Source organism: Bos indicus, chromosome 17 (assembly GCF_029378745.1).
Source record: "Bos indicus isolate NIAB-ARS_2022 breed Sahiwal x Tharparkar chromosome 17, NIAB-ARS_B.indTharparkar_mat_pri_1.0, whole genome shotgun sequence".
Classification (NCBI taxonomy): Eukaryota; Metazoa; Chordata; class Mammalia; order Artiodactyla; family Bovidae; genus Bos; species Bos indicus.
The window spans coordinates 43,549,366-43,572,399 of NC_091776.1; the positions used below are offsets into that span (position 1 = coordinate 43,549,366).

The window sequence follows — 23,034 nt, forward strand, 5'->3', positions numbered from 1 at the left end:
AAAATCATCCTAGTCCCTCATCAAGGCCACCCCTTCTCCTTATAGCTTGAAATTATAACTAATAAAGTCACCAGAAGTTTGATCTTAAATTTCTTTTGCCCCTGTGACAAACCGGCTGCTTTGGGTCCTGCCTTTTGGAAGTCGAACTGCATCTGGTGCTCATGTCTGCACTGGTGGGGTTCCTTTCAGCTGTGCTCGCTGCTGTGGGTTGGTGAAACAGGCTCACTGTGATGCCTCCTTGGGAGTGTGCTCTTCCTGCCTCAGAGTTACAGGAATAAACACAGTTCAGTCGCTCAGTCGTGTCCGACTCTCTGCAACCCCATGAATCACAGCACACCAGGCCTCCCTGTCCATCACCAACTCCCTGAGTTCACTCAGACTCATGTCCATCAAGTCAGTGATGCCATCCAGCCATCTCATCCTCTGTCGTCCCCTTCTCCTCTTGTCCCCAATCCCTCCCAGCATCAGAGTCTTTTCCAATGAGTCAACTCTTCGCATGAGGTGGCCAAAGGACTGGAGTTTCAGCTTTAGCATCATTCCTTCCCAAGAAATCCAGGGCTGATCTCCTTCAGAATGGACTGGTTGGATCTCCTTGCAGTCCAAGGGACTCTCAAGAGTCTTCTCCAACACCACAGTTCAAAAGCATCAATTCTTCGGTGCTCAGCTTTCTTCACAGTCCAACTCTCACATCCATACATGACCACAGGAAAAACCATAGCCTTGACTAGACGAACCTTTGTTGGCAAAGTAATGTCTCTGCTTTTGAATGTGCTGTCTAGGTTGGTCATAACTTTCCTTCCAAGGAGTAAGCATCTTTTAACAGCATGCCTCCAAAAGCCCTTTCTGATCCTGATCATGAAGAACTACTGGCTTCTTAGGAAAAAAAAGAGAAACAATAAATCAGAAATTTGGTTTTATGATGATATATGAAAACCAACCAAGAAACCTAACCAATAAAGCAAAGCTTGAGTTCCTGAAATGTATGCTTTTATGTAATGAGCAATTACATATATATATATATATATATATATATATATTTGTTTTCTTGTAAAAAATTCTTTATCCAACATAAGATTTACAGGAGAAAAGCACTAGTGCTAAAGAAGTAGTATAAGTCTTCACTTTTAGGAGAAAATAAACGAATTTTAAGTCAGGCCAAATATTTTAATTACAAAGAGAAGCAGAGGGCCAAAGGATTTTCTGAGACAAATAAGTAAAGAGAACAGCCAAAAAGAAAGAAACTAAAGAGGCAGGTGAGGAGAGGGCCAGGGGAACCAGGTGGCTGACAGTCAGGATACCATACGTTCCATATATTCTATTCAAATTGCCTCAGGCAAGAGGTGGCCTGGAGAAAACGGCCAAGGCCTTGATGTGCAGTTTAACCATGAAAAGTAGGTCTTTAGGTGTTTAATTTTCACAGTTTTTATATAAAAGGAGCTCTCATATTGACATGAAGTATTTGATTTTTAAGTTATTCAAATGCTATCATGAGATGATAAAAATCAGTCTTGAACTCTGCACAAAATTCTGCACGAACTCATCTTGTGCATAATTGACATCAATTTGTAATCTGGGAAGAAATACTTGTTTGTTTCAGGAGGAATTTACTGATGACCCAACCCTTGGCTTTGTTGACGCTGGGATCACCTTTGTTATCCATTCACCCATGAAGGTGCCGCAGTTTGATGGTTTGGGCTTGTCCTCACCAGTGGGAATGCATACACGGGTGACCATCCGCCAGGTGAAGGTAAATATCAAATAAAGACATACATATAATCACAAAATTCAGAGTCTGAGGGATCTCTGACCCCCAGCTAATCAGAGGAATGCAAAGCTTGGCACATCAAGAAGCAGTGCCGGTGTCTGCCTTTCCTTCTTCCTGATAAATAGAGGCTGTGTCCCTCAGTGGGGTAATGATCCCATAAATACATAACAACACATTTCATTAGAAACTCTTTTCTCTCCTGCATTTCAAACATCGCCAGAAATTCAACAGTTTCAGTTCAGATACTTTTCCATTACTGGGAGCCTCAAAAACAGCAAATTCACAGATACAGTTTAAGTGAGGGCTGGGAAGCCCAGCAAACCCAAGTCAACTTTGAATTTTATTTGGGTTGAAAATGGACATTAAAAAGGAAGCCCATGTGGCTGAACTGTACTTTTTCTCAACAGGACTTTCTAGGAAGGAAAAAGTCAATGGGCAGAGCAGGTCTTAGAATCCCAGTGTCTAACAGGTTTCCACTTTCCAGCCCCTTGCTCTGTAATTTTCTGGGTTAACTTCCTGAATTTCCATCTCCTCTCTGCACACTGAGGGCCAAGGGCTAGTGTTTCCTTTCACAGTTACTCTGTTGTTGTTCAGTCACTCAGCTGTGTCTGACTCTTTGTGACCCCACAGACTGCAGCATTCCAGGCTGTCCTTCACCGTCTCCCAGAGCTTGCTCAAACTCATGTCCATTGAGTTGGTGATGCCATCAAACCATCTCAGCCTCTAACACCATCCAACCATCTTCTTCTGCCCTCAATCTTTTCCAGCAGCAGGGTCTTTTCCAATGAGTCGGCTCTTCGCATCAGGTGGCCAAATCACAGTTACTTTGAGGTTTAAGTGAAATAATATAAAGAAAACATTACCATATTGCCTGGCCAGGCTTCAGCAATATGTGAACCATGAACTTCCTGGTGTTCAAGCTGGTTTTAGAAAAGGCAGAGGAACCAGAGATCAAATTGCCAACATCTGCTGGATCATGGAAAAAGCAAGAGAGTTCCAGAAAAGCATCTATTTCTGCTTTATTGATTATGCCAAAGCCTTTGACTCTGTGGGTCACAATCAACTGTGGAAAATTCTGAAAGAGATGGGAATACCAGACCACCTGACATGCCTCTTGAGAAATTTGTATGCAGGTCAGGAAGCAACAGTTAGAACTGGACATGGAACAACACACTGGTTCCAAATAGGAAAAGGAGTTTGTCAAGGCTGTATATTGTCACCCTGTTTGTTTAACTTATATGCAGAGTATATCACGAGAAATGCTGGACTGGAAGAAACACAAGCTGGAATCAAGATTGCCAGGAGAAGTATCAATAACCTCAGATATGCAGATGACACCACCCTTATGGCAGAAAGTGAAAAGGAACTCAAAAGCCTCTTGATGAAAGTGAAAGAGGAGAGTGAAAAAGTGGGCTTAAAGCTCAACATTCAGAAAGCGAAGATCATGGCATCTGGTCCCATCACTTCATGGGAAATAAATGGGGAAATAGTGGAAACAGTGTCAGACTTTATTTTTCTGGGCTCCAAAATCACTGCAGATGGTGACTGCAGCCATGAAATTAAAAGACAGTTGCTCCTTGGAAGGAAAGTTATGACCAACCTAGATAGCATATTCAAAAGCAGAAACATTACTTTGCCAACAAAGTTTCGTCTAGTCAAGGCTATGGTTTTTCCTGTGGTCATGTATGGATGTGAGAGTTGGACAGTGAAGAAGGCTGAGTGCCGAAGAATTGATGCTTTTGAACTGTGGTGTTGGAGAAGACTCTTGAGAGTCCCTTGGACTGCAAGGAGATCCAACCAGTCCATTCTGAAGGAGATCAGCCCTGGGATTTCTTGGGAAGGAATGATGCTAAAGCTGAAACTCCAGTCCTTTGGCCACCTCATGCGAAGAGTTGACTCATTGGAAAAGACTCTGATGCTGGGAGGGATTGGGGGCAAGAGGAGAAGGGGACGACAGAGGATGAGATGGCTGGATGGCATCACTGACTTGATGGACGTGAGTCTGAGTGAACTCAGGGAGTTGGTGATGGACAGGGAGGCCTGGCCTGCTACGATTCATGGGGTCGCAAAGAGTCGGACAGGACTGAGCGACTGATCTGATCTGATCTGAAAGGATCTTTGGTGGGGCTAAACCACCACCAAAGGATCTTTTCTTAATTGAAGTTTATTTGATTTACAATGTTGTGCTAATTTCTTCTGTACAGTAAAGTGATTCAGTTATACATATCTATCTATCTATATATATATACATTATTTTTACATTCTTTTCCATTATGATATACCATGGGATATTGAATATAGTTCTGTGTTATACAGTGGGACCTTGTTGTGTATCCATTCTATATATATACTAGTTTGCATCTGCTAATCCCAAACTCTCAGCCCATTTTCTCCCAACCTTGGCAACCATAAGTCTAGTCTCATGTTTTGATTCTGTTTTAAAGGATCTTTTTGTGTGTATAATTTTGGTTGCCGTTTTGTGAGTGGGTTGATGAATATGCTAAAATATATCAATAAATTTTTTTTTCCTTGTAGGAGTTCAGTTTTAGAGCACTTTGATTTTATTGAATCACTACAGGTACAGGCATCACTGACTCAACTGACATGAGTTTGAGCAGACTCCAGGAGATGGTGAAGGACAGGGAAGCTTGTCATGCTGCACTTCACGGGGTCACAAAGAGTCAGACCCGACTGAACAACTGAACAACACAGAGCATTTAGGGTGGATACTAAAGGGCAAACAGGACTTAACTTCAGGGGTTTTCAGGTTAATAGAGTAGGCATAGTGGACAAATGTAGTCAACTAAAGAATATCAAAGGCTTGAGAGAAAAGGAAAGGGATATATTGAGTCAGACAGATCTCCTGACCCGGGTGTTTATTTTGTCTTAAGACAGTCCATCAGGAATACCCTTGGGGAGAATGCAATCCCCACATGAAACTGCAGAACTTCAGGACCTATAGCACCTCGGGCTGCTTGCAGGAATGCAAAGCTTGGCACATCAAGAAGCAGTGCGGATGTCTGCCTTTCCTTCTTCCTGGTAAATAAAGGCTGTGTCCTGTTCTGTAACTCTTTACTTAATCTGAAACATGGAAATAAATGTATCAGAAAGCTGTTTCACATTCTTAAGTAATACTATGCTGGAAAACCATCCACCTGACAAATAAACCTCCTAGCAGGGATATCTGGAAAAGAAAAGAGCCTTGTGTTGTCTGAGCCGGTCCCCAAATCTGATTTCAACATTTTCAATTGGGTGCTCTTAAGCTGCTCATCAAGATTTTTCTCCGTTTGAAAGAAACAGTAGATCTTCTTACCAATGCTGAATATTTCCTTGTTGAGACCTTTTTGTTGTTGTTAGAAAGACTCTGTAGTCTCCCTTTGCACCCAGTCTGAATGCTTTCAGAGCCACGGATGTCGGAGCCGAGCCCTGGACAGGGCATTGGAGCAGGGTGGATGGAGCTGGCCTCGCACTTCAGTTCTGCAGCTCCTGGAAAGTAAGGAGCAGCAGGATGTATCCAACCTGCATGGCCTGACAAGTTATAACAGGGGAAGTGAGGATGCAGGTGGTCTCAAAACTGCTTGACACAGAACTCACTCCATGTAACAGCCAGATATTTCTATTCAAATTTCCTTCACCCTATTCTCCAGTGTATTTATGAAGAAGTGTAGAGTGATTTAAGCAGTGAACCAGTCTAGTCCTACAAGTTTACCAGTTCCCCATGAGATGGCCCATCACACACCACACACACACACACACACACACAAACACTCACACACACCACACACACACTCACACAGGAACATGCTAATACTGCCCCTATAACAGGGGTTGCAACTCGGCAAACGGCTTCTCAGAAATTTTGAGAATCATCACTTCCTTCTTTCCAGAATTTTAATTTTTGGTCTTGTGGCTCCTCCAAAACTGGCATTCTATAAAACTGCTAATTCTGGGCTCTAATTCTCATTCCTAATTACAGGAAATTCCAAAGTTATAGGAAAGGGTCTAAATTGATATATGAAAAATAATGTTACAGTTTTAAAATGTATCATTTCTGACAAAACAAAACAAAGATGAAATAACTAATAAGAATCAGACACTAGGCAAAATGAAACATAAAACACAAAGCATGACATGTGCACAAACTTTGGGGTGCTTGCAGAAACATAGCTTATTCGATTTGATCCTTAGTTATCCCTCTAAGTCTGCTTACAGATGAGCAATGAGATTTATACACATTAAATGAACTAGCTGAAGAACTCCCACTAGCAAATTGTAGAGGCAGTTCTAAAAATCAGCCTTTCAGATGTGGGTCATTTCCAAAATTTCATCGTTCTTGATGTGTATATGTCCCGTCGCTTCAGTCGTGTCTGACTCTTTGCAAGCCTGTGGACTGTAGCCTGCCAGGGTCCTCTGTCCATGAGATTCTCCAGGCAAGAATACTGGAGTGGGTTGCTGTGCCTTCCTCCAGGGGATCTTCCCCATCCAGGGATTGAACCTGCATCTCCTGCATTGCAGGCAGACTCTTTACCACTGAGCCACCTGAGAGTTTAAACTCACTTTTACATTTATCATCTCATTTTTTTCTACGGTGATTGTAAGATGTGCAAATCACCATTTTACAAATGAAGAAACCAAGTTTCAGAAAGTGGCTTGCCTAAGCCACTTTGGTAATGAGAGAAATATCATTCAAGAAGTAAGCCACAGTGTGGTAAGAGAGACTTCTTATAGACTCAGTGTTCAAGGTAGACTTTTCTTTTTTATTTTCACTTCTTCACAAAGCACACTTCCCCCTTGTCAGCTGAACTTCTCCACAGACTGTAAGTGATGCTCTCTGTTGTTTGTTTTCAGGACCATTGAATAAACATTGAGCTTACCCCAGAGATGCATGGGTTATAGCAAGAGACAAGTGCTGCATTAAAGTGAAAAGACTGAAGTTTTAGAATCAGCCTGGGATGAAACCCAGTTCTGATTGAGATTGATTCTTTCCCAAGGTTCACAGCAGGTGCTCCACAGAGTGCTACTTCCCTGCCCCATCCTACCACTAGACAGGCAGCCCCACCAGGTGCGTGGGTTTATGTATATTTAAAACAATGGATACAGGGAGCTGGACAGAAGGTGAAGAGATAAGTCTAATCCCCCTAACTGCTTAGCCAAGCCACTTTCTGAAACTTGGTTTCTTCATTTGTAAAACAGTGGTTTGCACATCTTACAATTACTGTAGAAAAAAAATGAGATGATAAATGTAAAAGCAAGTTTAAATTCCAAAGATATGAACTGTTGAAAATTATTATTCCTACTTTCAGTTCAGTTCAGTCTCTCAGTCACGTCCAGCTCTTTGTAACCCCATGGACTGCAGCACACCAGGCTTCCCTGCCCTTCACCAACTCCTGGAACTTGCTCAAACTCATGTCCATAAAGTCAGTGATGCCATCCAACCATCTCATTCTCTGTCATCCCCTTCTCCTCCTGCCTTCAATCTTTTCTAGCATCAGGGTCTTAAGATTTTAAGTGACATGGACAAATGGAAAGAAACATGGAGGAAACAAAAACATTATTTTCTTCCTCCCAGAGTGCATTTTCATTGGGTATTGTATTTTCATCCTAGCTTTTGCAAAATGATAGTGTTTTTGTCATTATTTCACTCATTTCACAAAATGTAAAGTCTCTATATTTACCCTTTTTATTTTTAAGGTAATGGGATAGAGTGTGACCTACAAAAGTTTTACAACTGTGTGTCTCCTATACTTGGTAAGTGGCTTAATTTATTTCTTTATTTTCAAGATTTATATGAAAGTTGCTCAGAATCATACAAGACTTTAAATCATACTATAGATAGTTCAGAAATGAAAAAAAGAGACTATAAGAGGTAGGTTTTCAATGTTCTTAAATTTAATAACAATAGCTTACACAGTAAAACACAATGAAAAGCCTTTCTTATTTCAAAATACATCTGAATCAAAGATACGCACTATCAAAGTGACAGTAAGAGAGCTGTGGTTTTTACTTCTAATTTTTTTCAACTGTAAACATTTTTATAATGAAAGTAGCTTTGTTGGGTTTTCTTCTTACATACATAAATCACGCTTGTTGTGATTAGTTCAAACATTACAGAATAGGAAAGAATCACTTGAAAATCAATAGCAGTAACATCACTTTGAAAATTACTGTCACAATTTAGGTGACCATTCTTTTCCTCATTCATTTCACTATATGTAACTTATACAGAAGTGTGTATGGATAGTTTTTACATAAATGGAATCACAACGTACATGGCACACATACTGGGGACAGCTTCCTCTTAAACAGCATTTTTCACTTATGTATCTCTCACCTTAACTCTCAACCAATGTTAACACTCCAGCACATTCTACCATAATTTTCTCCACAAATATAGTTTTCTATTTATGATTTTAAGTCATTGGTTATTTTATTAAAATGGAATCATACTATATACCCTTCTATGAAACTTGCTTATCTAACCTGTTGCAGAAATATCTCCAGGACAGCAGGACAAGATTTCAGAGACTCCTTTTAATGGCTGTAAAATATTTCATGGAATGGGCATGGGTACAAATGATCTGATATTTTTAAACAGCTTTACAAGCTGAATATGCAGAAGTCACATTACTAAGTGAGGAGTTAAAGTTACATTGTCAAATTTCTTGTCATTTCCTATCCCTGAAAAAGGATGAATGTAAAGTTTGGGGAAACATTATGCATGTAGTTACTTCTTGGGGGAGTTTTATGGGAAAATGGGATCAGAGGAGTGCATGTGTGTGTGTGTGTGTGTGTGTGTGTGCATGTATGTGTCTGTGCATGTATATGTGTGTGCGTGTGTGTGTGTGTAGGGAAAACATGGAGGTTATTGCCAGTCATCTTTCAGAACCAGGGGATGCCTACAAAAGTCATGCTCAGAGGAGTGTCAATAGGAGAATCCAGAAAACAAGCCCAAAGTTGGTCCTTATTCAAGGTCTTGGTGAACAAAGGATTCACAGGAAAGAGTTTCACTAACAAAACCACAAGGAAAACAAGAACTGGAACATTTGCTGAAAGCAAAGAACAGTGAGATGGGCCCCGGCACTGGTCCAAAAGTGCCTGTGGGCAAACACCACTCCCTTCCCGACACACTCACATGGGTGGTGTGGTTGCTGAGGAGAAGCCAGAGGACAGGGAACTGAGTGAGAAAGTCACGGCATCCCCAGACCCGAGGACCTCAGCAGCCCACAGCACAATGCACACCATCTTTATTGAGACAAGCCCAAGAGTACGTTTCGTTTAAACCCGTGTCACTCACTTTCAAGATGATGTTTCTAAGTTCCTCTCAAGGTGACGTAAGGTCACAAAAACTTTCCATCTTTTATCCAAATGTCTAATTTCTTGTGAAAACAAGCCCTGAGACTTTCTGGTAAGAAATTCTTACTTCTAACAAAGATATGAATCCAGTGACACCATGAATCCAAGGTTAAACCCTATGATTGTCTTCTTTGCTGTATTTATACTAAACTGTAAACAGAATATAAATACCACTTCTTAAAGAAGCAGTGATTGAGCTTGTTAACCACTGTTTTAAACATAGGAGTTTCCCTAAAGGCTCTGACTGTATAGAATCCACCTTCAAGCAGGAGATGTGGATTCATTCCCTGGGTCAGAAATATCCCCTTCAGAAGGAAATGGCAATCCACCCCAGTATTCTTGCACAGCGAAAGTGAAATGATAAAATTTTTAAAAGCTCTGTCCTCCCCACTGTGAAATAATCTTTTTCTCCAAATATCCTATCCTAATTTTCATTTCAGACCACATTGAAATTAAGGGATTGTGTACAGTGGGAACACACAATTCCAGCTGCCCTGTACCTTGTGAAGAAACAGAATACCCTGCATTCATTTCTTATTCTACTTTTCCAAGCCAAAAAGCTTTGAAATATCTTTCCAAGAAGTTGAATCAAAGCCAGCAATATATCAGGTATTTGTTTCAGCTTTGTACATTATTTCTAATTAACATACATATTTTCTTTACTTTCAAAGACTCCAGGAATAAAATTCTGATCAATCACAGAAAGCAAGGGCTGACAGCAGTGAATCATCAATGAAAGCCTAGAATTTTAAAGGTAGAAAAGAGCTTGTCTTTCCATCTTTTAACTTAATTGAGTGAAAAGTGAAATAAGGACTGAGTAATTTGCTTATAATCTTACATTTTTGGCCCAACTGGGAAATAATGCTAACATGACTAAAAACATGAAAATCCCTTACCTGTACATTATAAGGGCTTCCCTGGGAGCTCAGCTGGTAAAGAATCCACCTGCAATGCAGGAGACCCCAATTCAATTCCTAGGTCGGGAAGTTCCCCTGGAGAAGCGATAGGCTACCCAGTCCAGTATTCTTGGGCTTCCCTGGTAGCTCAGATGGTAAAGAATCCACATGCAATGCAGGAGACCTGGGTTCGATTCCTGGGCTGGGAAGATTCCCTGGAGAAGGGAACAGCTACTCACTCCAGTATTCTTGCTTGGAGAATACCCATGGACAGAGGAGCCTGGCGGGCTACAGTCCATGGGGTCATAAAGAGTCAGATACGACTGAGCAGCTAAGTACAACCACATATTATAAAGTTTGGGTATACTAATAACTGTATTAATTAAAGGGAATACAAACTATTCTCATTTTACAGAGGAGAGGAATGAAGTTACTGCATTTCAAGTGAACTGTCCTGTGAAGGTCCTTAGTGGCACACAGGGAATTTATGCCCCAAACCTATAACTCTGGTCTCTGTATATTTTCCACAGAGATACATCACTACAATTTTGATGAACTACAGATTATATTAGATCTCCTGCTATATCACTCTCCTATCAGAAATAACAAATCAAACTTCCTAAAAAATATTTTAAAAATCAGGCAGCATCATAACATTTATCTTTGTATTTTATTCATATTTTTAAGCTGAGGACCTAAAATAGCAATATAGTACATTTGGTGTTTGTACTTAAGTCTCTTATAATAAAATATATTAACTAATTAAAAATGGATTTACTTTTGCACAGCCAAGTATCTGACTTTGAAAGCATATTTCAGGTTTTAAGCTGGTATGTATTTTAATGAAACAAACAAAAAAGCATTCTCCCAGTATAAATTCCTAGACAATAAAATTATCTTTCAAATCAGGAAGAAAAAGTCTTTTCCTTAAGATGGGGTTGATAGGGTAGCACTTTAAAAACTTGGATAAAAAGATAGAAAGCTAGAAAATTTGCAGCTATATCTTTGTTAGCACTTCTGTCTCTAGTATAGATGCCTCTATTTCATTTTAATATGGAAAACTGGTGTATTTATAATATTATCCCTATTATACTTAGCTGTGCCTGAGAAGAGCAGTTCATGTGATTTTTTGGCTAGAAAAAAATCTCCTGGGCTCACTGTTTATCATGCAGAGGATATAGACTTTATTTTAGAGACATATTGGTGAAGTCAGAAAAGAAACTCATTGTTATACAAAATGACTCTAGAGAACATTGTTGTTTTTTCTCCTAAAATTTATATTATTGTAAGTAGCTACCCATTAACCTCATCCTATAACTGACACATGGGGACCTTGCAGGCTTGTGACTAGCAGAGGCCAGTGCCAGGAGGGCTAAGGTGAGTGGCTAAACAAACACAGCTGGACTCAGGGCTGTCCAAATCCTAGACAGAGCCAGGGGTTAGAAATCACACATATAATTAAAAATTTGCTTTGTGCACAGAGATCAAAAATCGAAGAGTGGTTAATCAGAAAACATGAAGAGTTTGTTGTTTAGTTGCTAAGTGGTGTCTCATTCTTTCGCCACCCCATGAACTGTAGCCCACCAGCCTCCTTTGTTTATGGGATTTTCCAGGCAAGAAAACTGGAGTGAGTTGCCATTTCCTTCTCCAGGGGATCTTCCCGACCCAGGGATCGAACCTGCATCTCCTGAATTGGCAGGTGGATTCTTTACCACTGAGCCACCAGGAAAGACCATACAGTTCATTAGGAAAGCAGATATAAAAGCTTAGCATCAGTAGGACTTAAAGCACTCTTAATTTAATCATGAAGTGTGATGGCAGTGGCACAAACCAGCCCCAGACTATGACCAGTCTGAAGCCCCAAGTGGCAGTTGCTGGGTCCCATCAAGAAGGAGGTTAGAAGATTAGCCTGATTGAAGCAGGCCCTACGGAAGTGAATTGCGGCTGAATTTAGGCCAATTTCATTAGCAAAGTAATTTTTTGTGTGTTTAATTGAACGAATTTTCAAGTGAAATTTGTATAAAATGATTTGGTTTATAAAAAAAAGTATTCCCCTTAATTAATCCAGCACTAAAACTTAAGCATGTGGAAGCATTTTTTAGTGTTTTATAAATGCAATAAACACTCTATTTTTTCTTTGATCTTCTTACCCTCATTAAAATCCAGATTTTATTTTATAATTGTACCTCTTGACATAAATATTCTTGGATCTAAATTCTGAAAATTTTTCCTATCACCATGAAATGTAGATTCTACAAGACCCAAATTACCAGCAAGTCACTCACTTTGGAGGAGCTGAGTAAACCTTGTGATATTTTTATAGGGGTTGAATTTATCTTCTCCCCAAAACACAAATAGATAATTCTGGAAAATGGCTCTAAGTTTTGTGCTTGGGAAATTAAACAGTATTATCAGTTTACATGCAAATTTGGATCACAAAAAGATTGCAATATTGCTAAAATTTCTCAACTTCCAAAACAACTTTATTATTTCCTTCACTTTGGCTGCTGTTTTATTATTTGCAAATATTATGATACCCCTTGCTTAGCTACTTAAACACAGTACATTCCCCTGTTACCCAGGGTTAAACCAATAGAAATTAAGTAAACATATTAATGATATATTTTGAATTAATTCTATTTGGGAATATTGATTTCTAAATGGTAAACAATAAAGTGAGTGATTTACAACCATGCCTCTCAGATATTAAAGATACCACATAATTCCAGGAATCATTGCTAATAAAATCTATTCTTTTTTACTTTTTATTTTATACTGAATTATAGCTGATTAATAATGTTGTGTTAGTTTCAGATGTACAGCTGTTCCAGTTACACATATACATATATCTCTTCTTTTCCAAAATCTTTTCCCATTTACATATTGTATTACATAATAGGATCTTTTTTAATGAAACTATTGTTGCATATGAAAACCATCAGGTAGTTGATTTTTACCCCAGTTTAAAAGACAGAGAGGTTAAATATTTATAAATTTATTCATTCATTGTTTTCTTCTTTGATTTGTTCCCTTATTTGTCCATTTCACAAATTGGAAATGAATGCCTTTTGTGTGTCAGTGTTCCAGAGTGCTCTAGAAACTAGAGATACTTCTGTGCATAAAAGATAAACCCCTGCCATGCTGCATGCGTGCCCTGTGGAGTGAAGATGGACAATAAATATATGGGGCAACCAGCCATGGTGCTGAGTGCCTGGGAGGGGAAGGGACAGAAAAGAAGGAGTCAGAGTTGGGGAGGGCTGGTCTCAGCATGAAGGACTGAGATCAATAAGACTGTCCTGGCAGGGTGACAGCTGAGCAAAGACCCGGTGCTTCTCAAACTTGTCAGTGTCAAGGTCCCTTTACAGTCTTCAGAACCACTGAGGAGTCCAGTGAGTTCTCCTTCATGTGAGATTTAAGTATCAATATTTGCCATATTAGGAAAGTAAGGTGTGACTTCTTAAATTTATTGATTCACTTAAAACAACAATAGTGAATGTGCTATACAGTGACATAAGTAAAAGTTTTTATAAAGATTAACTATTTTCAAAAATGTTTAGGAAGAGGAGTGGTATTGTTTTAGGATGTGGTAGGTTTCTTCAGTGTCTGACAAGAGAAGACAGCTGGATTCTCATTTTTGCATGTAATCTGTTGGGTTATGTTGTTTGGTTGGAGAACATGAAGGAAATCTTGTATGAAGCAGATGTATAGTTCAAAAAGGGAGGCCTATTTTAATAGCCTTTACAGATAATTGTGATATTTTTCTTTGATGATACATCAAAAATCAACAAGACTAGCTTGTTACATGTTAACAGCAGTATGTGTTTTGTAATTTGCCCAGAGGGACTGCGGTCAACTCTTGACTCAATATTTGATGGAACTGTTGAGATTCATGCTGCCATACAAGCATCAGGAGGGTATGAAAAATGTACATATTGTTCACATAATGACACTTTCTGTGAACAGAAGGGCAGGCTTCCAGGCAGAATTTTTCCTGGTTTGTGACAGAACAAGAAAAGGCAGCTGGCTCTGCCTGGCCTTATGGTTTTGAGGAAGGACTTGGACAAATAATCCAAGATGATGGCCAGGGTCTGTGTGGTTGAACTTTCCCAGATGCCAAAGGGGGAAAACCATGGCTTTCTCATCAGTTTAACTCTTTGAGGACAAGAAAGGGGCAGGGTGGCATTTGAAAGCTGTCATCTATGAAATGTCAAGACATATCAGTGAATTTTTCATATTCAATTCTATTTATATTCACTGAACTTGCACTTTGAATGGGTCTTTTATTTGTGCATGGTTTGGAATATCATTTATTGGGTGTTAGAAAAATTCTTTTAGCTATGCACATTTTCCAAATATCGATCTACTTTATTATATAATACACATTGGAATGTAATAACATTACTTTTCCTATCATGCTGCTGCTGCTGTTAAGTCCCTTCAGTCATGTCCGACTCTGTGCAATCCCAGAGATGGCAGCCCACCAGGCTCTGGCAACCCAGGAGGGGGTTGCCATTTCCTTCTCCAATGCATGAAAGAGAAAAGTGAAAGGGAAGTCGCTCAGTCGTGTCCAACTCAATGACCCCGTGGACTGCAGCTTACCAGGCTCCTCCATATATGAGATTTTCCAGGCAAGAGTACTGGAGTGGATTGCCATTGCCTTCTCTGTTTCCTATCATAAAAGTCTTTAAAAATTGAGTTATCAAGCTCATCATAGCAGACATAAATTTTCCAAAATTTTAACTTTACCCTAAAAGTTAAAAGCTTAAAATTTATTATTGACCTCAAGTCTTATCAGTTATTCTCCTTGATGCAACAAGTTCATTTTGTTTATTATTGTGAAAATCTCTGCCAAATTTCACATTCTTAAGAACTATAGTTTGTCAGCCATTCCTTCAAGTGAAAATGATGTTTCATATCAAAAGTGGCTACTGCAGCTTTCTTTAAATAATAATCATAGTGGAAATGTTAGATAACATGTCAGTATTTTATGAAAATAATTTTGACTTTGTGAACTTCCAAAAGAGATAACAAGGACCCCTAGGGGTCTGTGTGGGCTTCCCTGATGGCTCAAGTGGTAAAGAATCCACCTGCAATCCATGAGGTGTGAGTTCCATCCCTGGGTGAGGAAGACCCCCTGGAGGATGGCATGGCAACCTACTCCAGTATTCTGGCCTGGAGACTCCCATGGACAGAGGAGCCTGGCAGGCTACAGTTTATGAGGTTGCAAAGAGTGTGATACCGAGTGACTAAGCAGGCATGCACAGTAGGGGTCTATAACCACACTTTGAAAATTGTTAGGCTTTAAGGTGATAATCAAATCCCTTATGATTATACAGTGGAAGTGAGAGACAGATTTAAGGTACTAGATCTGATAGATAGAGTGCCTGATGAACTATGGACTGAGGTTCGTGACATTGTACAGGAGACAGGGATCAAGACCATTCCCATGGGGAAAAAATGCAAAAAAGCAAAATGGCTGTCTGGGGAGGCCTTACAAATAGCTGTGAAAAGAAGAGAAGCAAAAAACAAAGGAGAAAAGGAAAGATATAAGCATCTGAATGCAGAGTTCCAAAGAATAGCAAGGAGAGATAAGAAAGCCTTCCTCAGCGATCAATGCAAAGAAATAGAGGAAAACAATAGAATGGGAAAGACTAGAGATCTCTTCAAGAAAATTAGAGACACCAAGGGAACATTTCATGCAAAGATGGGCTTGATAAAAGACAGAAATGTTATGGACCTGACAGAAGCAGAAGATATTAAGAAGAGGTGGCAAGAATACACAGAAGAACTGTACAAAAAAGAACACAACCAAGATAATCACAATGATATGATCACTCACCTAGAGCCAGACATCCTGGAATGTGAAGTCAAGTGGGCCTTAGAAAGCATCACTATGAGCAAAGCTGGTGGAGGTGATGGAATTCCAGTTGAGCTATTTCAAATCCTGAAAGATGATGCTGTGAAAGTGCTACACTCAATATGCCAGCAAATTTGGAAAACTCGGCAGTGGCCACAGGACTGGAAAAGGTCAATTTTCACTCTAATCCCAAAGAAAGGCAATGCCAAAGAATGCTCAAACTACTGCACAATTGCACTCATCTCACACGCAAGTAAAGTAATGCTCAAAATTCTCCAAGTCATTCTTCAGCAATGCGTGAACCATGAAATTCCAGATGTTCAAGCTGGTTTTAGAAAAGGCAGAGGAACCAGAGATCAAATTGCCAACATCTGTTGGATCATGGAGAAAGCAAAAGAATTCCAGAAAAACATCTACTTCTGCTTTATTGACTATGCCAAAGCCTTTGACTGTGTGGATCACAATCAACTGTGGAAAATTCTGAAAGAGATGGAAATACCAGACCACCTGACCTGCCTCTTGAGAAACCTGTATGCAGGTCAGGAAGCAACAGTTAGAACTGGACATGGAACAACAGACTGGTTCCAAATAGGAAAAGGAGTACATCAAGGTTGTGTATTGTCACCCTGCTTATTTAACTTATATGCAGAGTACATCGTGAGAAATGCTGGGCTGGAAGAAGCACAAGCTGGAATCAAGATTGCTGGGGAAATATCATTAACCTCAGATATGCAGATGACACCACCCTTATGGCAGAGTGAAGAGGAACTAAAAAGCCTCTTGTTGAAAGTGAAAGAGGAGACTGAAAAAGTTGGCATAAAGCTCAACATTCAGAAAACTAAGATCATGGCATCTGGTCCCATCACTTCATGGCAAATAGATGGGGAAACAGTGGAAACAGTGTCAGACTTTATTTTGGGGGGCTCCAAAATCACTGCAGATGGTGACTGCAGCCATGAAATTAAAAGACGCTTACTCCTTGGAAGAAAAGTTATGAACAACCTAGATAGCATATTGAAAAGCAGAGACATTACTTTGCCAACAAAGCTCCATCTAGTCAAGGCTATGGTTTTTCCAGGGGTCATGCGAGACCACATGCCAGAGTTGGACTGTGAAGAAAGCTGAGCGCCAAAGAATTGATGCTTTTGAACTGTGGTGTTGGAGAAGATTCTTGAGAGTCCCTTGGACTGCAAGGAGATCCAACCAGTCCATTCTAAAGGAGATCAGCCCTGGGTGTTCTTTGGAAGGAATGATGCTAAAGCTGAAACTCCAGTACTTTGGCCACCTCATGTGAAGAATTGACCCATTGGAGAAGACTCTGATGCTGGGAGGGATTGGGGGCAGGAGGAAAAGGCGACGACAGAGGATGAGATGGCTGGATGTCATCACCAACCCGATGAACATGAGTTTGAGTGAACTCTGGGAGATGATGATGGACAGGGAGGCCTGGCGTGCTGTGATTCATGGGGTCGCAAAGAGCCGGACATGACTGAGCAACTGAACTGAACTGAACTGAAGGTGATATAAGAGCTGGTCTCAATAGTAATGGGAAAAAGGCAAAACTTTCCTTCCCTAGGAAGGAAAACCACATGCCAAGAAAAGTCCTAGACTGACAGCGCATCTTGTATATGGGCAGAATAGCCTGGAAATTGGTGTGGCAGGAAGCAGAGCAGATGATAGCCAAGGATGGGCAAACATCAGTCACCATGAACAGGTCAGTGGTAGACAGAAATCTCATAACAACATAGAGGGTGAGTCTCTGGTGAGCTCTCAGCAGGAAAGTGATATGATTTACAAGTTGCAAAAGTATTGCCTTTGTTCTTGTGTGAAGAGTGGAGGGTGAGTATCTGTTGAGATGGAGTACACTAAGGTCAGAAGCAGAAGGAGAAATCAGAAAGCGATTGGAAAAATCCAGGTGAGAGATGATGGAGGTTTAGGCAAAGGTGGTCTCAGTGGATGGGTGAGAGGTTGGATTCTGGGTATATTTGAAAGTAAAGCAAATATTTACTGATGGATTAGCTGTGAAGTGTTATTGCATTAAAAATGAAGAAATATATAAAGTTTGACTTGGAATATTTGAAATATCTGTTGACCATCAAGTAGAATACCAAGAGGCAATTTGATGTGTTAATGAATTTCAAGGTGGTGTCTGGGCTGAAGATGGTAAGTGTACATAAGAGTTATTTCAAAATAGTTATTTAGCCACTCTGGCTTCATATAAAGATTTCCAGCAAACACTGAGAAAAGTCTCTGCCCAAAATACTAATCATGTAAGGTAAATGACTAGGCTAAGGCTAGGCTAAGTCACTTCAGTCGTGTCCGATTCTGTGCGACCCCATAGACGGCAGCCTACCAGGCTCCCCCGTCCCTGGGATTCTCCAGGCAAGAATACTGGAGTGGGTTGCCATTTCCTTCTCCAATGCATGAAAGTGAAAAGTGAAAGTGAAGTCGCTCATTCGTGTCCAACCCTCAGCGACCCCATGGACCGCAGCCTTCCAGGCTCCTCCATCCATAGGATTCTCCAGGCAAGAGTACTGGAGTGGGGTGCCATTGCCTTCTCCGAGGTAAATGACTACCACTTATTAAAAGCACAATATATGCAGGTTCTGCGTCAGTTCTTTGCATATATTATTTAATTGCTTCTTGCCACAGAACTGAAATCCTGACTACAGAAGAAGCAACCAAGACTCGGGAAAAGAAGGTGGTTTCTCCAGGACCACATAAGTCACAAAGAACAGGACCCAGATTTGAATTAAAGTTAGACACACACTCAAGCATTTGTAAATCATATACTCAGTAGATATTTACTTTTAATGTCTTTTCCAGTTTCAGGAATGAAGCACAGAAAAGTTATTAGGTCAGGAGAAAAATTATTTTCCCTAAATACCAACATGACATGAATGTATTCAAAATGTAGCTATAGTGATTAGTACTGAACACAATGTCATGTCTAATTCAATACTAAACAACCTCTGAGACAAAAATAAATACTACCTTTGTCAAATGGGAATTAAATGACCATTTGCCAAACCTTCTGTCTGTGCCTGTGAGGGCTACCGTGTTAGAATAAAGGCTGAGAATAGAATAAGTCAGCTAAGACTGTCACAAAAGGTGGTCAGAACCTCTCCTAATGTGGGGGTAGCCCAGGGCAACAGAGGGCAACGTAGTTCAGTTCAGTTCAGTCGCTCAGTCGTGTCCGACAATTTGCGACCCCATGAACTGCAGCACACCAGGCCTCCTTGTCCCTGAGTTTACCCTGAGTTCACCAGCTCCCAGAGTTTACCCAAACTCATGTCCACTGAGTTGGTGATGCCATCCAACCATCTCATCCTCTGTCATCCCCTTCTCCTCCTGCCTTCAATCTTTCCCAGCATCAGGGTCTTTTTAACTCTTCGCATTAACTGGCCAAAGTATTGGAGTTTGAGCTCCAGCATCAGTCCTTCTAATGAACACTCAGGACTGATCTCCTTTAGGATGGACTGGTTGGACTCCTTGCAGTCCTAGGGACTCTCAAGAGTCTTCTCCAATACCACAGTTCAAAAGCATCAGTTCTTCAGTGCTCAGCTTTCTTTATAGTCCAACTCTCACATCCATACAAGATTACTGGAAAAGCCATAGTCTTGATGAGATGGACCTTTCCTGGCAAAGTAATGTCTCTGTTTTTAATATGCTATCTAGGTTGGTCATAACTTTCCTTCCAAGGAGTTAGTGTCTTTTAATTTCCTGGCTGTGGTCACCAGCTGCAGTGATTTTGGAGCCCCCCCCAAAATAAAGCCACTGTTTCCACTGCTTCCCGTCTATTTGCCATGAAATGATAGGACCAGATGCCATGATACTAGTTTTCTGAATGTTGATCTTTACGCCAACTTTTCCACTCTCCTCTTTCACTTTCATCAAGAGGCTCTTTAGTTCTTCTTCACTTTCTGCCATAAGGGTGGTGTCATCTACATATCTGAGGTTATTGATATTTCTCCCGGCAACTCCAATCTTGATTCCAGCTTGTGCTTCGTCCAGCCCAGCATTTCTCATGATGTACTCTGCATATAAGTTAAATAAGCACGGTGACAATATACAGCCTTGATGTACTCCTTTTCCTATTCGGAAACAGTCTGTTGTTCCATGTCCAGTTGCTTCCTGACCTGCATTCAGATTTATCAAGAGGCAGGTCAGGTGGTCTGGTATTCCCATCTCTTTCAGAATTTTCCACAGTTGATTGTGATCCACACAGTCAAAGGCTTTGGCATAGTCAATAAAGCAGAAGTAGATGTTTTTCTGGAACTCTTTTGCTTTCTCCATGATCCAGTGGATGTTGGCAATTTGATCTCTGGTTCCTCTGCCTTTTCTAAAACCAGCTTGTACATCTGAAAGTTCATGGTTCACGTATTGCTGAAGCCTGACTTGGAGAATTTTGAGCATTACTTTACTAGTGTGTGAGACGAATGCAATTGTGCAGTAGTTTGAGCATTCTTTGGCATTGCCTTTCTTTGGGATTGGAATGAAAACTGACCTTTTCCAGTCCTGTGGCCACTGCCGAGTTTTCCAAATTTGCTGGCATATTGAGTGCAACACTTTCACAGCATCATCTTTCAGGATTTGAAATAGCTCAACTGGCATTCCATCACCTCCACTAGCTTTTTTCATAGTGATGTTTCCTAAGGCCCACTTGACTTTACATTCCAGGATGTCTGGCTCTAGGTGAGTGATCACACCATCATGATTAACTGGGTCATGAATATATTTTTGTACAGTTCTTCTGTGTATTCTTGCCACCTCTTCTTAATATCTTTTGCTTCTGTTAAGTCCATACCATTTCTGTCCTTTATTGAGCCCATCTTTGCATGAAATGGTCCCTTGGTATCTCTAATTTTCTCAAGGGGATCTCTAGTCTTTCCCATTCTATTGTTTTCCTCTATTTCTTTGCATTGATCACTGAGGAAGGCTTTCTTATCTCTCCTTGCTATTCTTTGGAACTCTGCATTCAAATGGGAATATCTTTCCTTTTCTCCTAACTTTTCGCTTTTCTTCTTTTCACAGTTATTTGTAAGGCCTCCTCAGACAGCCATTTTGCTTCTTTGCATTTCTTTTTCTTTGGGATGGTCTTGATCTCTGTCTCCTGTACAATGTCACGAAACTCCGTCCATAGATCATCAGGCACTCTATCAGATCTAGTCCCTTAAATCCATTTCTCACTTCCACTGTATAATCATAAGGGATATGATATAGGTCATACCTGAATGGTCTAGTGGTTTTCCCTACTTTCTTCAATTTGGCAAGTCTGAATTTGGCAACAAGGAGTTCATGATCTGAGCCACAGTCAGCTCCCAGTCTTGTTTTCACTGACTATATAGAGCTTCTCCATCTTTGGGTGCAAAGAAAACATTCAATCTGATTTCGAATGTGGTCCACTGGTGAAGGGAATGGCAAACCACTTCAGTATTCTTGCCTTGAGAACCCCATGAACAGTATGAAAAGGCAAAAAGATGGGACACTGAAAGATGAACTCCCCAGGTTGGTAGGTGCCCAATATGCTACTGGAGATCAGTGGAGAAATAACTCCAGAAATAATGAAGAGACAGAGCCAAAGCAAAAACAACACCCAGCTGTGGATGTGAGTGGTGATAGAAGTAAGGTTTGATGCTGTAAACAGGGCAACATAACTTAGGACTAAATATTTTTATTTTATTTTATTTTTAAACTTTACAATATTGTATTAGTTTTGCCAAATATCGAAATGAATCCGCCACAGGTATACCTGTGTTACCCATCCTGAACCCTCCTCCCTCCTCCCTCCCCATACCCTCCCTCTGGGTCGTCCCAGTGCACCAGCCCCAAGCATCCAGTATCGTGCATTGAACCCGGACTGGCGACTCGTTTCATACATGATATTATACATGTTTCAACATCATTCTCCCAAATCTCCCCACCCTCTCCCTCTCCCACAGAGTCCATAAGACTGATTTACACATCAGTGTCTCTTTTGCTGTCTCGTACAGGGTTATTGTTACCGTCTTTCTAAATTCCATATATATGCGTTACTATACTGTATTGGTGTTTTTCTTTCTGGCTTACTTCACTCTGTATAATAGGTTCCAGTTTCATCCATCTCATTAGAACTGATTCAAATGTATTCTTTTTAATAGCTGAGTAATACTCCATTATGTATATGTACCACAGCTGTCTTATCCATTCATCTGCTGATGGACATCTAGGTTGCTTCCATGTCCTGGCCATTATAAACAGTGCTGCGATGAACATTGGGGTACACGTGTCTCTTTCCCTTCAGGTTTCCTCAGTGTGTATGCCCAGCAGTGGGATTGCTGGATCATAAGAAAGTTCTATTCCAGTTTTTTAAGGAATCTCCACACTGTTCTCCATAGTGGCTGTACTAGTTTGCATTCCCACCAACAGTGTAAGAGGGTTCCCTTTTCTCCACACCCTCTCCAGCATTTATTGCTTGTAGACTTATGGATCGCAGCCATTCTGACTGGCATGAAATGGTACCTCATAGTGGTTTTGATTTGCATTTCTCTGATAATGAGTGATATTGAGCATCTTTTCATGTGTTTGTTAGCCATCTGTATGTCTTCTTTGGAGAAGTGTCTATTTAGTTCTTTGGCCCATTTTTTGATTGGGTCATTTATTTTTCTGGAGTTGAGCTGTAGGAGTTGCTTGTATATTTTTGAGATGAGTTGTTTGTCCGTTGCTTCATTTGCTATTATTTTCTCCCATTCTGAAGGCTGCCTTTTCACCTTGCTAATAGTTTCCTTTGTTGTGCAGAAGCTTTTAAGTTTAATTAGGTCCCATTTGTTTATTTTTGCTTTTATTTCCAATATTCTGGGAGGTGGGTCATAGAGGATCCTGCTGTGACGTATGTCGGAGAGTGTTTTGCCTATGTTCTCCTCTAGGAGTTTTATAGTTTCTGGTCTTACGTTGAGATCTTTAATCCATTTTGAGTTTATTTTTGTGTATGGTGTTAGAAAGTGCTCTAGTTTCATTCTTTTACAAGTGGTCCACCAGTTTTCCCAGCACCACTTGTTAAAGAGATTGTCTTTAATCCATTGTATATTCTTGCCTCCTTTGTCAAAGATAAGGTGTCCATATGTGCATGGATTTATCTCTGGGCTTTCTATTTTGTTCCATTGATCAATATTTCTGTCTTCGTG

General features: G+C 40.3%; 1 protein-coding gene across 1 annotated transcript in view; it reads left to right on the plus strand.

The window, feature by feature from the left end:
* Nucleotides 1-23,034, plus strand: part of ASIC5 (acid sensing ion channel subunit family member 5) — a 54,469-nt gene that overhangs the window by 21,182 nt on the left and 10,253 nt on the right. The window contains exons 5-8 of the mRNA XM_070769216.1: nt 1,598-1,747; nt 4,657-4,804; nt 7,457-7,513; nt 9,559-9,727. Of these exons, the coding sequence (XP_070625317.1) occupies nt 1,598-1,747; nt 4,657-4,804; nt 7,457-7,513; nt 9,559-9,727 (524 nt within the window). The remainder of the gene's footprint in view (nt 1-1,597; nt 1,748-4,656; nt 4,805-7,456; nt 7,514-9,558; nt 9,728-23,034) is intronic.